Here is a 15,704-nt window from a genome sequence, read left to right as displayed (position 1 = left end):
TTTGAGGAAAATGTAATTAAAACAGCACCTAAATATATATATATTTGGGTTTTGGGTCAAAGGTTTGCTTGGTCTACAGCCTGTGAAAAGTAAAAAAAAAAACTGCAAAGTGACATAAAACGACCACATAGAGACAAAAAGGTGAGTAGAAGTAGATGCAAAACTACTAAAAAGGCCACATAGCGACGTAAAATGACCATAAAGAGACACACAACAAGCGGAAGGAGATGCAAAACAACCACAGACAGAAACAACATGATCACAAAGAGACACAAAATCAGTCCAGGGATGCAAAATGAGCACGAGATTCTCAAACACCCTCAAGGCCTCATCATCAACCATGTAGGGACGTCATTGGAAGCTTTTATTTTGAAGGCAGCGCCATCTTTCACCCTGCACTGCTGCAGCTTTACAGGTGCCAGAGTTTAGTGTGTATGTGAGACAGTGGGGGGGGGTCCCCACTTCTTGTCTGAGAGGTTATTTGAGTTGGGGTCAAACAGGGGGCAAGAGGAGGAGCGACTGACACCACAAACATCATAAATAACACTGAGGACACTGAGGAAAGATGAGGCTCTGCTGCTGTTTTATTTTCTTTCTGTGGATACTACACACAGCTTGATTAGCTTAGCTTAGCATGGAGACTGGAAACAGCTATGTCTGAGGATTCATGTGTATTTTGAATAAAGTTTTTTTTTTTTGATTGGAGGGAACAGTTTAAACTTCTTTACACATTCTTAACTGTTTTTTGTCAAGTTTGTTAATCTAGATTCAGATCTTGGTCTGGAAACTCCTGTTAAATATTATAGATTAATCTGCCTATGATTCTTTTTGATAAATCTATTACTTATTTGGTGAATAAAATGTCAGAAGAGTGAAAAATTCCCATCAGAATTGCCAATTTTTGCATGTTTTGTTTGACAAAGTCCAAAACCCAAAGATATTAAATTTATGATGAAATATATATAATTTTTTTTTTTGGCATTTTTGCTTAAAATATTACTTAAACGATGAACACTTCACTATATAGATAAAAACATTAGAAAACAATCACATTTTTGTCATTTTTTGACATTTTAACACCAGAATATTATTAAAGACAAATAGTTTGACCAGGATTTTGAAAGCTTAATGAATTACACAGGGTGTAATATAGTCCTGGGTCACTAATGACCTGCTGTGTGATTTAAGGGTTAATCAAAGTTGTCACTTAATTTTGTTTTAATGAAGTAATAAATTAAAAGGCTTTTTTTCAGCTCTAGTCAAATATATGAGCGGATAAAGCAATCTGCAAAATAATCTCCAGACAAAACCTATTTTAATCACAATAAGAAGAAAACAACGATGCATGAAAACACTCAAACACAGAAACACTTCTGTTTTAATTTCACCTTTAATAGATGCAGCCCGCCTTGAGTGAGGAAAGGCCACATTTGATTGAGAGATACCTACAAAAATAAACCTGCCTCAGTCAACTGTTCACCTACAGAGAGTACTGCAACAAAGAGCAAACGTCCGATGAAACCTTCAGTCTCTCCTGCAGGTCTGTCAAACGTTTCAGAAAGGCACTGCTGAGGCCACAGATCGGGACATTTCAGACGAGCTCAAAGGCCAAAATTCAACCAAATCCTTCAATAAATCACATCTTCTATTGACTTAAATTTTGATTAGACATTAGTGAATTGAAATAAGAGGATTTCTCATTATAAACCTCCTTTGTGTTCACACAGGAGCTTCTTTCCATCCCTTCTTTGATTCAAAAGACAATAATATTTTTGGGATTTTGCAGCTCAGATCTGAAATTAAAACCCGTGACCGTTTTTTTTCTCAAGTGTAGAACAACAGAGTGAACTTCAGACGCAAGGAACGCATCATATGAGACAACCCTGATGAATCACAGAGCATCTACTGTGTTATCTCTAGTCTCTGTGTACAACAAAAACAGTATCGCTGGAAAATAAGAATAAAATCAGTAAATGAGAGAAGAGCTACACACAAATCTTTGGCATTTAACATTACAGCTTGTGGCTGTTCAAACTGAGTGAGTCAGAGAATGTACAACGTGCTAAAGAACCTAAAAACTCATCAGAAATTTCATTAATTAATCTCCAAAACTGTTGGTGACCGACTAATTAATTTAACGGTTTTCACTCTAATATATTTACTTAAATGTGACTAGGGACGAAACTAAGGCTGCAACAAATGATTGATTACTCATTTTGGATACAGTGTTAGAAAAAAGTGGAAAATGCCCGTTATCATCTCCCAGTGCCAACAACGTCATCTTCAAATTGCTTGTTTTGTGCGATATTTATGTCAAAGAAAAGCTGCAGATCCTCACATTTGAGAAGCTGAAACTGCAGCATGTTTAGCTTTTTGGTAGAAAAAAACATTATATGGTGTAACATCACATTTGGAGCAAAAATTAACCTTTGAGCTCCAAAATGCAGCTCACCACTTGCACGCTCTCTGACTCTAGCTACGATTGAACAGCCTTAAAACCAGATCTCTGAATACACAACAGGTATCATATCAACTCTTCATACTTTAACACTACTGGCCCAAAGCTTCATAATAGCGTCTGAGTGCCGCTCTACACATGATAATGCATGCTTTAATGTTGAACAGCCCAGTGGTGTGTACAGGAAGCATGTACAAGGAGACAAACAGGAACACATGCGAGAGTCGAGATTCAACCAAACAGTTTCACAGTCTACAGCTAACACAGAGCAAATCATACGGAAGCTCGTTGAGACACAAAAATAAAATGAGCTTAGAATAAGAACGAAGCTAACTTCTGTCACACTGTACTTAAATGTGTTAAAATAGAAAAACATACGATTATGAGTAGAGCTTAACATCTTTTCAAATTAAGATGATAATGTATCAGCTGTTAAGATAAAGTACAGAGTGTGATTGTGGTGGTTTGCAGGAAACATAAAAATAAAAAACCCGTCTTCCCTGAATTCAAAGTTAAAGTGCCCAAAAAAAAAAAAAAAAAAAAAAAAAAAAAAATTAATTGATACGAGTCTGGTCTGATGTGTTTAAACAGCTAAAGTTGTTTATAAGATACACAAACAACAACATGGCTTTAAGGTTCATTAACTGTTTCCATGCAGACTTTTGTATCACTTTAAATTATATCATATAGAGGCAAAAAAGAGGCTAAAATAATTTGAATTTTCTCTTTGAAACAAGTTTGCAGCCCAAATAAAGTTGGAATTTTTCATTTTGATATTTGGTTTCTGAATCAGTTTGAACAACTTAATTTTATGATTCAAGCCAAGAATGACCAATTAAAATTGAGCAAATTCAATATATTGTTTTTAAAATAGTTATTTATACACTTGCTATAAATTTCATGGTATTTAATTTCAACATTAAGGATTCAGGTTTACTCCATTTATTACAGTACTTCTGCGAAGTTTGGGAACTTATGAGAGACATTTAAAAAACAATGAAAAAAAGAAAAATGAAAAGCATATCCTGATTTTTAGTCCCTGTTATGGGTCAAACTCCAAAAACCCTTGATCCTGCATTTCCCATAATGCAACTTCTTCTATTAGACCCTCCCTGACACCTAAATGCACAGTTCTTTCAAAAAAAATTGGTGGAGTGTACCTTTAAATATCACAATTAAGTATCCAGTTGCTTTAAGATTCAAATCTTTTTGGCCTTTTTTTGCCTCCATAGAATCGACCCAGTGTTTGATAGTAGAATAAACCAGGGTTAAAACCCCTTTAAATAAAACTCTAAACGATATATGTTTTTCCCTCCAGTGGGAAGAGCCTCTAATATATTTTTGCTCCAGGCAACACCACAAAAAAATATCTTTGGTTATAACATCAAAAGTTAAAATAAAATCTATAAAGATAATTGATACGTTTGACACAGAAATGAGAGAACAGTTGCAGTGTTTGTCCACTGGACGGCGATATTGTACAACAGTCTTCTACAGAAATGCAACCACAGCACCGTCAGTTTGACTTCATTCAGTACCTGCAGCTCAAACAACGAAGAATTTCACATCAGATTTGATTAATTAGAACAATTTTAAGTCTGATTTGTAGTTTATGTTTTGTCCAAATTATTCTTTGTGATTTAACTTGTTGTTTCCTCAAATACCAGAATAACCGCTGATTCAAAGAAAAAAGTTTTCTACAAAACTACATTGAAAACAAGCCTTTTTGGTCTTGAAGCCATAAATGATAAATTACATATGCCAAAGAAGACATATATATATATTTGCATATATATTTAAGGCAGCTATTTACTTGCATCACTATCAAAAGGCCTATAATGGACCCAAACTGTACAAGAAGCGCTTAACTTTTTTAATTTTGTACCTTCTTTCGCACTTGCTGATGCATATTTCTTATCGTCTACTGCATACTCCTTCTGTCCTACTGTCCTGCCTTCTTTTCCTCACTTTCCCCTGTAATATTTTTCCCTTTCTTCTACCAGAAAAAAAAGCTGAAAAGCGAGTTGACAAGGAGGTCACGGCTGCACGTTTTAACTTGAGATAAGAGCACAAAAACACAGGCATTCTAAATGAAAGAAAACAGGACAATGCAGCCATTTTTCCTCCCTCGTCCTCTGCAGCTATCTGCGCTTACAGACCTCCTTTTCTCTCAGCAGTGGATTAAAGGAGCTTTCATAAATGCAAAAAAATGAGCATGCAGTAAATCACGGTGACTTGTGGTTTGAGGAAAATCCCGTCATTGCCCTCAGGGTTACAGTCACACTGCTTCTACAACAGTCTTTCCAATGTATTGGCTCCACTGGCCACTTCTGAAACAAAACTTATCCTCTTCTGTTCTGTTTGTTTTCTACTTCCTCTAAACCACTCAATCAACTTCCAGAAACCGGTCAGTTATCACTCCTCCCTCCTCTGGTCATACAGCGTCAGAGGTCAGGGGTCATATCAGTCCAAATCACATCAGTCTGTTCAGTTCCTGCTTCATCAAACTCTGCTGGTGGCGTGAAAATGCAATCAAAGGCTTTAAATCCCACCAGTTCATCATCATCATCATCATCATCATCCTCACCCTAGACAATCAACGCTTTTTACAGACTGCAACCAAAACTTAAACTACTCTCTGCTCACAAGCTTCTATCTAAGACTCTTTCTTTCTTCTTCTATTTTGTGTCAGTAACCACAGTCATGAGTTTTTGTGTCTGTTTTCTGTCACATTAAACCTGAATTTTACATCTTTGTATTTCTGTGCACCTTCATCTACAACATTCAGTTACAGGCCATTCTGTATGGAATCTGAAGTGTGCCAATAATAATAATAATAATAATAATAAAAAAAAGAAAAAAGTCATTATTAACTGATTAATTAAATTTGCAGTAAATCATGCATTAACAACATAAGTCAAATGTAAATAAAAGTATTTCTAAAATTATTTTTTAATCTAACTTTTATATCGAGTATGTAACAGCAGATAAAAACAATAAAAATAATATAAGTAGAAGTTAAGGAATTTGCTTTGTTTGCGTCAAAGTTACATTTTGTGACGGATTTCCTAGAAAAATAAATGATGAAAAGATTCCTCAGGGAAAAAGATCATTAACTTTGCCAATTAATAAATGTATTAAATTGTTTTATTTGTAATGTTACTGCTGTTTTAATTTTTAGTTTTTGTTATCCCACTGACTAATGTATCTGCTCATCAGAGTAAAATTGTAAATGTGACAGCAGGATACAAATAATTTATGAGATGAAATATAAAAAGGCAGGTACATTAGCAAGTGGAATAACAATAACAATATTTTTTTCATTCCATATCAAAATTCCTTCACTTAATATATATTTAAAAGACAGAATAAGGGAATAAAATTATGAATCGACATTTGCGACGTTTAATTTGCACAATTTAAATGTAAATGTAATTAATCAGTTCATAATATACCTGGTTTTATGTATTGGTCTATTATTTAATTGTCTGCCATCCTTCTATAATACCAAAAGCAACACAAACTAAAAACAAATGTATCAGTTTAGATTATATTTACAAAACAAACAAACAAAAATAAAAACTTGAACTTTTCCTTTGGCACACTTGAGACTCCATATTTATATGCAAGTAAGTTTTTCCTTTCTTTCAGTGTAATCACAGCAAAACGATGAAGACTTTATTTACTTCCAGGTTATTCTCTAATTTTTCTGGTATTCCCTGTGGTGTAAATATAGAGACAGACTCTGTGATTTTAAACTGATAAACTTTATATCCAGTGGTATCCGATGCTCATGTTGTTTGTGTATTTACCTCAAGTAGAAGTCTAGATAAACTATTCTCTGTGTCTGTGTCGGCAATCAAACTGTTGCTCCACTTCCTTAGAATAAACTAAGACTTTGTTTTAAAAAGGAAAAAAAAAACAAAACAACAAAGAGCTTCACCCATATAAATTAAGAAAAAATATGTACAAACAAATTAAATAAAACTCTAACTCAACATATGGCCTTGAATCTTTCACGAATCCAAAAGGGTAAAAACTTGGGGAGACAAAGAGGAAACTGCATAAATTATGTGACAGCAGGACAGTGAGAGAGGAAGAAGAAGAGAGGGATGGACGGAGAGAGGGAGAGAGGATGAATGAATGAATATGGCACAGTTGAGTGAATCTTTGGTGTTTGCAGGCAGACGGAGCAGAGCAGGCAGCAGTTTGAAGTCTTGAGCCCAGGCTGGATCAAACTCCAGCAGCGTCCATCCACATTTCATCCGTTCATCCCTTTATTTGCTTGTCCTTCACTTTCTGTCTCTCAGTTATTTCTGTCCCCCTCTCATCTTTTATCATCCCTTCTCCCGGGCGCTGCATCCTCTCTTCTTTTTCTGCATTCACATCCCCCTCTCCGTCAAAATATACACCATTTTTCACCTCAGAGGAGGTAAGAATCACCTCCTCCGTCCCTCTAGGGGGCAGTAGTCCTGTTTGATGGAGGTTAAATCCTCTAAGAGGGCCCTCGGACCTCCCTCAGCGCCTCCTGCAGTCTCTGGCGGTAGGACTCGTAGCGGCGAATCACCGCCTCCCTCTGCTCCCTCTCCTCCTTGTCGAGGATCCGCAGGAAGTTGCACAGCTCAGGGATGGAGAAGGCGTCCCACTGAGGAGAAAAGCAAGTGACAAAATTATTATTATTTTATTAACACATTGCTTTTTATTCATCTATTATTGTTTGTTTCTTTATTTCTTTCACTCGTTTTTTTATAAAGCGATTTGCTAATGCCATCATTTGTTTTCCTTTGGATTTCATTAGGTTTTATCTTTTCTATTGGATTATTTCACCCGTTTTAGTCTTAATTTTATTATTCATTTTATTGTTGGGTATTTTATCTGTTCTCTGTACTTTCCCTGGCCTGATTCTACTCAATTTTATTGTCCTGGATTCATTCTGACTGATTTTTCCACTGTAAAGTGTTTAGTAATTCTGTTTATGAAAAGTACTTTATAAATAAAGTTTATTATTATTGCATTATTCTGGATGATGATGTTTATGTTGGTGTACTGGGTTTGGTGCTTCTTCTTCTCAAGATTAATGAAGTGGATTTTCTCTTTAATATTATTATTTTCTTGGTCTAAATGATGATAATGAGAATAATAATGGTTGTAATGATTCTTGTTGTCGTCATTATACTGAACATTTTATTAGGTTCTTATTCTTACTAATGTGATAAAAGGCTGTAAAATGACCCTGAATCTGGCGGCCATACTGTTTATTTTCTCTTTGTTTATTTCTCTGGACTCAGCTCGGGGAGCTTTTTGGTTTTCCATGGAAACACTGTGGCATAAACTCAAGAAAAAGACAAACAAAGAATCCAGAGGAGGAGGAATGAGCAGTAACGAGAAAAGCAGGGGAGGAAAACGAGTTAGAGGAAGAAGAAGAAAAGATTTTTGTATTGTTTTGACAGGAAAACAAAATTGCAAAGTGAAAACAAAAAAATAAAAAATAAATACAATCGATCACAGTGTCAGGATCTGTAAACAAAGGGGAAGAAAGCAGAAAAAGGGAATGGGAGGAAGAGGAGGGGAACAAAGAGGTGAAAGCAGGAGGAAGACTGAGAATGATGACGGAGGAGAAGAGAGGAAGGAGATCTGAAGTAAGATGGATAAAGAGAAGAGGGGGAGGAAGAAGAAAAAGGGAAAGAAGAGAACAAGGAGGAGAAAAAAGGAGCATGAAACAAAGGGGAAGGACAAAATGAAAGCGAGGAAGAGGAGGAGGAACAGGTGAGCAGGACGAAGAGGTGATAGGAAAATGGGTGGAAGAGAGGGATGAAAAGGAAGAGGAGTAAGGGGGGTAGAAGAAGAGTGGAAAGAGGATGAGAGGAAAAGGAGGATGAGAGGAAGAAGGAGGATGAGAGTGTTTAATCATAAGTTAAGGGGAGGAGAGAAGGAAGTAAAGAAGGAGAAGGTGAAGAAAGAAAAGCAGAAACAGAAGAGACACAGATGGATAAAGAAAAAGTGAAGGAATGATGAATAAAATGTAAACTGTGAATGTTAGAAGTGAAGAAGTGAAACGTTACCACGACTTCTCCCGTCTGTTGTTCTCTCAGGACGAAGCTGAGCGTGTCGGTGTCAGGTCCCGCCACCAGACGAAGAAACAACGGCTGCTCGCCATCCGCCAGCTTACACACATACACTGCAACACACAAACACACACACACACACAAACACACACACACACACACACACACACACAAACAAAGGTTAATTTAGTCTGTACAGTATGTGCCTCCATCAAACCACATACATACAGGCAGTGCTGCGGTCGCTGCAGTTAAATTCTGCAGTGTGTGTGTCTGTGTGTGTGTGTGTGTGTGTGTGTGTGTGTGTATGTGTGTGTGTGTGTGTGAACATATAAACTGGCAGGGCAGAGGATGAAAGGATGGGTGCGGCACATTAACGACCAGTAATTTACAAAAACAGAGAGTGAAGGAGAAAGAGAGAGCTCCATGTTGTCAGACTGAACTGGTCACAACAACTGGCCCTTTAAGTTTAACACTCATACTGATAACTGGAAAAATAATAATTTTTACGGTGACATTATTGAACAATATTGTTTTATTTTGAAATTACTTCTAAATTCGTTAAAGAAAGAGTTCACAGTCTCATAGTCGCCATCTACTCACTGCCCTAAAACTTTCTTAAAAACACATCTGTGCTGACGCAGGATGTTTTACGGCTTTATTATAGATGATAATATTTTTTAAAACTCACTGGACATCTTTATTATTATACACAATGACTGCATAAATTATAAATTAAACAAAAATACATCAAATCTCAGACGCCATGTGACCAAGAGAAGGAGCCGCACAGGACGAACATCGTATCAACATGGACAGTTTGACCTTTTCAGGAAACGCATTATTACATTACATAAATTAGAGAGTAAGATGAGAAGATCGATACCACTCTCATATCTGTCCATCGAATATGAAGCTACACACAGCGGCCTGTCGAAGGCTGGAAAATCTTCATAGTGACTGGACTGACTTGACAACAGTGTGTACGGTGGCCCAGAAGCTCAAAACAGATGCAAATAGACAAAAGAAAAAAGTGTGAAAAAATGCAAACAACACAACCAAAGACAGAAATACAGGTCGTTTTTCCTGTATTTGCAGCTCATTTTTATTTTTGGTTGTGTCTCAGACTTTGAAACTTTTTTCTGAAGGTTGTGCATGTGTTGTCAAATCGTTGTTTTCTTAGTTAAGCTGCAGCGAGATGAGCTTCAGGGCCACCGTAGGTACAGATCTTAGCGAGAAAACGAATGAAAGAATTTAGAAAAATGTTGAACTTTCCCTTTAAGATTTCAAAGCCACTGTTCAAGGCTCCTTTAATCTCAAACAAACCAGCTGAATTTTTATCTTTTTCCTTCCCTCAGGCAGACAAACGACCTCAACTGGAGCCACTTAGTTTCATCCTGAAACTGAAGGTCAGTGACGTTTCTACGTTTCTGATGAAACAGCAGCAGCACGGCTCCACCCACTTCTCCTTTCTGATAACTTGAGGGATTTATATATGAGCTCATGTATGTTTGTGGCCTAACATCCGTCTCTTGTCAGACGTGCGTCTAGACACAGTTTTTTATTAGCAGGCTGAAACCCAGACCAGGAGCTTATTTGACAGCAGCGAGACGCAGCTTTTAAAGAAGGAAAACCCCCAAAATCTCTATTAAAGTCTGGGGGTAAAACATTTCACAGGCTTCAAATGAGGAATAAAAATAAGTCGCACAATTTAGCAAATATACACAAGTGACTTTGTGTTTTGTTTTATAGTTTAAATCTGTGTATAAATTGTGTGTTTTTGTTTCTTGGAGACACAAATGTCTGACACCCAACGACCTGCAACAGCTGTTGATTCATAGAGTGTGTAAATGTGTGAGTATTTATATATGTGTGTGTGTGTGTGTGTGTGTGTGTGTGTATTCCTGGTGAGCTGTTGATAGTGGGGAGAGCCCTGAGGCATCCAGCAACAAGTGAGATGGGGGCGAGGCATCCAGAAATACACACACACACACACACACACACACACACACACACACACACACTCCTCGTCGACACTATGTCAGTGTCAAAACATCTGATACGAGCTCGGCACAAGTGGCATGAAACACAGTCTCCAGCTCTGTCGCTTTCACTGTCTCTCACACACACACACGCACACACACATACACACACTTACCCTGCTCCTCTCTGCGGCAGCGTTTGTACAGGGCGTATTTGGCCGGGTTGTCTGCGACTGTGAACTTGTTCAACAGGGCGACGATCACCTGCACACAACACACACAACAGTAAAACACTGACATGTCACAATCCAGACGGACACACTAACACTAATGAGAACTAATCAGTGGTGACAGTTTAACATTTTAAAACACTGTTGTGTTCGGGGGACATGTCCTTCCGACGTGTTCTGGTCTGAACTGGACTTGGTCTTCACACAACCAGGACAAACTGTACTTTGTTTGAAAGAGTCTCCTGATTCTGTCTGTAAAAGACATTTAAAATCCCATCACTGCAACAGCTGTGGACACACAACTGGTTCCTCACATTTCTACCATGTTTGTGCTTCTGTAACTTAAGCTTCTCTTCACCTCATTCTGACTTTTAGTTGTAAAATTTAAAGAGTTTAGAGAGTAAAGAAGACCAGTGTTTTGACTGCAATCAAAAGGTTGTTAAAAAGATTATTTTGGGTGCATTAGTTTTTGTCTGGTAAAAGGTTAAATACAGTTTTAATGCCTCCCTTTGTTTTACATGAAGCTCTGCTGTAGTTTACTGATGATCTGAAGCAGCTCAGGTTAATGAACTCGTCGGGAAACATCACTCACAGGAGCCAATCGAGGTTTTAATAAAAGTTCAACATCAGACTTCAGCCCACATGTCCTCACGTCTTAATTCAGCAGCCTGTGACGGGTGTGTGTGTGTGTGTGTGTGTGTGTGTGTGTGTGTGTGTGTGTGTGTGTGTCAGCCACCTGTTTTACTGTGTTATTGGAGCTGATGTGGAGGGTGTTGGTGACTCCTCGGGGCAGATAAAAAGCCTCCTCCACCACGGCTCCTCCTGCTCCTCTCTGACCCCCCCGCACCGTCACCGGCCTCCGCAAGTCCATCTGGACTTTGATGAAACCTGTGTACACCCCAGAGGAACCCTGAGAGAGAGAGAGAGAGAGAGAGAGAGAGAGAGAGAGAGAGAGAGAGAGAGAGAGAGAGAGAGAGAGAGAGAGAGAGAGAGAGAGAGAGAGAGAGAGAGAGAGAGAGAATGTGTTCACCATTTGTTGTCTTTTTGTTTTTTATTATTATATTAACTTTGTCCAACCTGCTGTGGCTCCACTCTTCATATCTTTTATAATGATGAACTGACTTAGTGTAGTAGAAGCTGCTTTCATGGTGAAAACAACAGATGAAAAACTATGATGAAATGAATCATGTTTTTGTCACAAATACTCAAGAGATGTGATTATATGCACATTGTATACAGGTGTGAGGACAAGAAAAAAAAAAAAAAAAGCTGCATCTGTAAAAAAATAAAACACCTGTAAAACTGATCCCAGGTCACAAAGTTTATTAAAAAACAGACGACACTTCGATCCAGCCAGTTTAAAATTCATCATTTCGACCCGATGAAGATCAGACTGAGAACAAATCGTCGTCTTTTTGAATAAACTCATCACTGTTTTAACACAGAGTCTCATTTGAGCTGCTAGAGCTGATCAATTCACACATTAATCGATCAATAGAAAGTTAATTGAAACTGTTTTGATCCTTGAACAATTGTTTGATTTTCATTCTAAGCAGAATTTGCTGATTCCAGCTCAGTAAATATGAGCATTTGTTGCTTTTCTCTGTTTTAAACGATTATAAACTACATTTTTTAGCTTCTGACACAGACATTTATCACAGTTTTCAAACATTTTATAGACTTAACAAATAACCGAGAACATTATTGGACCATTAGCCCATAATGAAAATAATCATTGGTAGCAGCCCTGATAGAGAATCGTTACTCTACTGAATCAAACACTAGCTTCACTGAGCTCAGGTACAACAGTATCATCAGTTAACTGCATTAAAAGCTCCAGTTCGAGCCTCGTGATGACACCAGTTCTCCCAATAGGCCCAGTGCGTCCTGCAGGACAGATGGCTGCAGACGGAGGCAGAGCATCTTAATCTCATTACTCCATATGGAGCCTGGATGAGTGTGGAGTGTAAGTGTGGAGGTGGACAAACAAGATCCGTACGAACAGAAGTCAAAAAACGTGACGGGACGACAAAGAGAAACTCACGTCATCACAGATGAAGCGATAAAGAGACAAAGAAAGAAAAAGAAATAATGAGGAAGAGGAAAACAGAGAGGAAGGTGCGGACAGGTCCCAGAGATACAATCAGCTCTGACGTTCAACATCTGATGTGTCGAGCAGCAGCTTTCACAATAATAACTTCTCTAATGATCAACTAACTGCTTCATTTTTCATCTAAAGTGTCAGATTCTCCGATGAGACAATTCAATGCTTTTCTTTGTCTGACAATTAAATTAAAAATCACCGTTGTAAGAACAAAAAAAAAGAAGATAGAATAATTACAGGCTCTGAGAAACTGTGAATAGCATTTTCCACAATTTATATATATATATATATATATATATATATATATATATATATAAAATCGAGAAAATAATCAAGAGATTAAACGATAATGAAACTAATTGTTGGGATTAGTTGAGTTTTATTTATGTCTGTGTCGTCACAAACATCTGGCTCATCTCACATAAGATTACAAAACACTTTTCTTTTTCAAAACACACATTCTGCTAAAACATATACAAAAAGTAAGATTCATTTCCCAGACTTTAAAGTTTCATAACTGAGCAGCCAAATCGGTCTTTGTGCATCCTTCATATTTACAAATCAACATCTGTTTTTACTTTACTTAACTAAATATTGATCTACCTTTCATACATGAATAAAAGTCTGTTTGTTGTCAGTGATCGGTCTACATTTTCTCAACCGGAGCAAAACTCTGCTTCACCTCTGCTGGATTTCAAGGAGCCACAGCGGCCTCATGGTGTGATACAGCCTCACACACCTTTCACGCTGCCAAGGAAAACACTGAGGGGGGAGACAATAGCAGGAATAACATCACATCGCTCTGATGTGACTGCTGAGGAATGCTGGGAGCAGGAGGGAGGCTGCGCGGACGCTGAAACCTCAGCACACCTCAGACGTTGAAGCCTGTTTGTTCACCACAGCTGTTTTACTGATATTAACACGTGACGGAACAGTTTAACTCACATTTACAGCAAAGACTTTACTGGAGATTTTAAAGGGAGCAGATGAACTCACAGGTGTGCAGCCGCTTCAGGTCCAACACTAACACAAAATAAGTCCTTAAAATCATGGGATGTTTTAAACCTGTTCCAGTCTTACAGGTAAGAAAGTCCCACACCGAGCCCTCACTTGTATAATATTAAGGCCTTGTAAATAAAAACACAGGTGTAATTGTGCCTTTAATATCACAGATGATCACCTGACTCTTCCTGGCTCCGCCCCCGCGACAGCCAGAGCCAGAGGCATAATGTTTTCAGGTTATCTGTCCGTCATATTCTCGTGAATGTGATATCTCAGTAACACCTTAACGTGCTCAAGGATGAACTGGTTAGATTTTGGTGGCCCGAAGGTCAAAGGTCAACATCACTGTGACCATTACTCACAAATTCTTACACTAATTATGGCACAATTTAACTCAAATGTCTCAGGATAAAATAAATTGATGACACTTTATATCAAAAAAGGTCTAAGGTAAACTTCACTGTGACATCATAATGTTCTGCATAAACACTTCTGCTTATTATTCAACGCTGTAGCTCAGGAAGGGGAGATTGTGACCATATTTTCTGGAGCTTGGCTGGTTGGTGGAGGGATACAACCATCACTCTGGTTTATATAAGCCATAATGCTGATTGTGACGAAGGCTGTGGCTGATAAATCAAACAGGACTGTGGTAAATGTTATATAACGGGTCACTGACAGAGGCAGCTGCAGCATCTCCACAATCCAGAGGAGATTAAAAAAAAGTGTGTTTTTCATCTGTTTTAAAAGGAGAAACAAGCTCCAAGTTAAACAGAAACAACTCACTGACTCAGCCAGAGTGCGTGTGTGTTTCTGTGTGTGTGTTTTCCACTCACCAGTGTCATTTTCAGGTGGTCTTTGGTCACTGAGTTGTACTGCTCGATCCTCTGCCTGATTTCCTCCCTGCTGAGCTCGGTCCGCAGCTCTCTCTCCTTCTCCACATCCTGACAGAGGACAGGGGGAAACGTGACACGATAAGTCACAAGTCGACCAAGATCAACACAACAACGCAGCCTCTGTTTAGACAATGGCAGCAGGACACGTGGACGAGGAGCTTTCCTGATTCAAATCGAGGGTGTCGGGTCTAATTTTAACAGACAATAAGTGACAACCTTTTATCCTAAATCAAATCATGTGTTCTTTGTGTCCATTACTGCAGCTTTTCCTCCTTACTCATCTCTTTATATTAGTCAACTATTAATAAGTGCATATATGTTTGGAGCCAGTCATCCGTACTGTAACTGTTATCGTTTTGTCTGTTTTCCTGCCAGAAATACAGATGTGTCTGCTTTTGCGTTACACTCCAACACATTACTGGACAGGAAGGAGTCTGTACATCTAAACTGGTGACAGATCAAATCAAGTTTTATTTATATAGCAACAAATCACAACAAAAGTTATTGCAAGGCACTTTCCAGTTGGAGGAGGTCAAGAGAGAAAGAGACCCAACGATTCCCAGATCAATAATTAGTCACATCAGGGCAAAGAGATAACATGTGGCAGCCCCATATTTCTAATACAGACTGACTGTGTCTCTCTAATCTGCATACTTATTATAAAAAAATCTTATTTTGATAATAAAGATTAATTCTAAACTCCCACTGCAAATTAAAGTACTGCAGAAATCATGACAAACTAATGAAAGACAGATCTTTAAAGACAAATATAAATCAATTTATGTTAATTTTTCAGAAAGAACCGAACAAACTTTTGACAGACATCAGACTAAATTAGGGTTAAACTTATTTTCTAACACATGGTGCGTCTGAGGTTTACTTACAATATAATCTTTTATTTTCAGAAGGTAAAAACTGGTGACAGGGAATATACTGCAGATAAATAAAAAAAAATATTCAGAGTATG

At 37.9% G+C, this 15,704-nt stretch overlaps 2 protein-coding genes across 3 annotated transcripts in view; both read right to left on the bottom strand.

Annotated features, from left to right (window-relative positions):
• The window catches only part of dgki (diacylglycerol kinase, iota), a 225,496-nt gene that overhangs the window by 70,830 nt on the left and 138,962 nt on the right, over positions 1-15,704 (bottom strand). The window lies entirely within an intron of this gene.
• Positions 1,372-15,704, bottom strand: part of rassf3 (Ras association domain family member 3) — a 74,732-nt gene continuing 60,399 nt past the window's right edge. For both annotated transcript variants that reach the window (XM_071502125.1, XM_071502126.1), the window contains 5 exons: positions 14,678-14,785; positions 11,472-11,645; positions 10,682-10,769; positions 8,521-8,636; positions 1,372-7,103 (listed from right to left, as the gene is read on the bottom strand). In XM_071502125.1, coding sequence (XP_071358226.1) covers positions 6,954-7,103; positions 8,521-8,636; positions 10,682-10,769; positions 11,472-11,645; positions 14,678-14,785 — 636 coding nt within the window. In that variant the 3' untranslated portion in view covers positions 1,372-6,953. The remainder of the gene's footprint in view (positions 7,104-8,520; positions 8,637-10,681; positions 10,770-11,471; positions 11,646-14,677; positions 14,786-15,704) is intronic.

The sequence above is a fragment of the Trachinotus anak genome, unplaced genomic scaffold (genome assembly GCF_046630095.1).
Source record: "Trachinotus anak isolate AG129_WGS33_773 ecotype Australia unplaced genomic scaffold, CSIRO_AGI_Tana_v1 ptg000018l, whole genome shotgun sequence".
Classification (NCBI taxonomy): Eukaryota; Metazoa; Chordata; class Actinopteri; order Carangiformes; family Carangidae; genus Trachinotus; species Trachinotus anak.
Note: the sequence above shows the minus strand (reverse complement) of the source record. Positions and strands in the feature narration are given on the sequence as shown.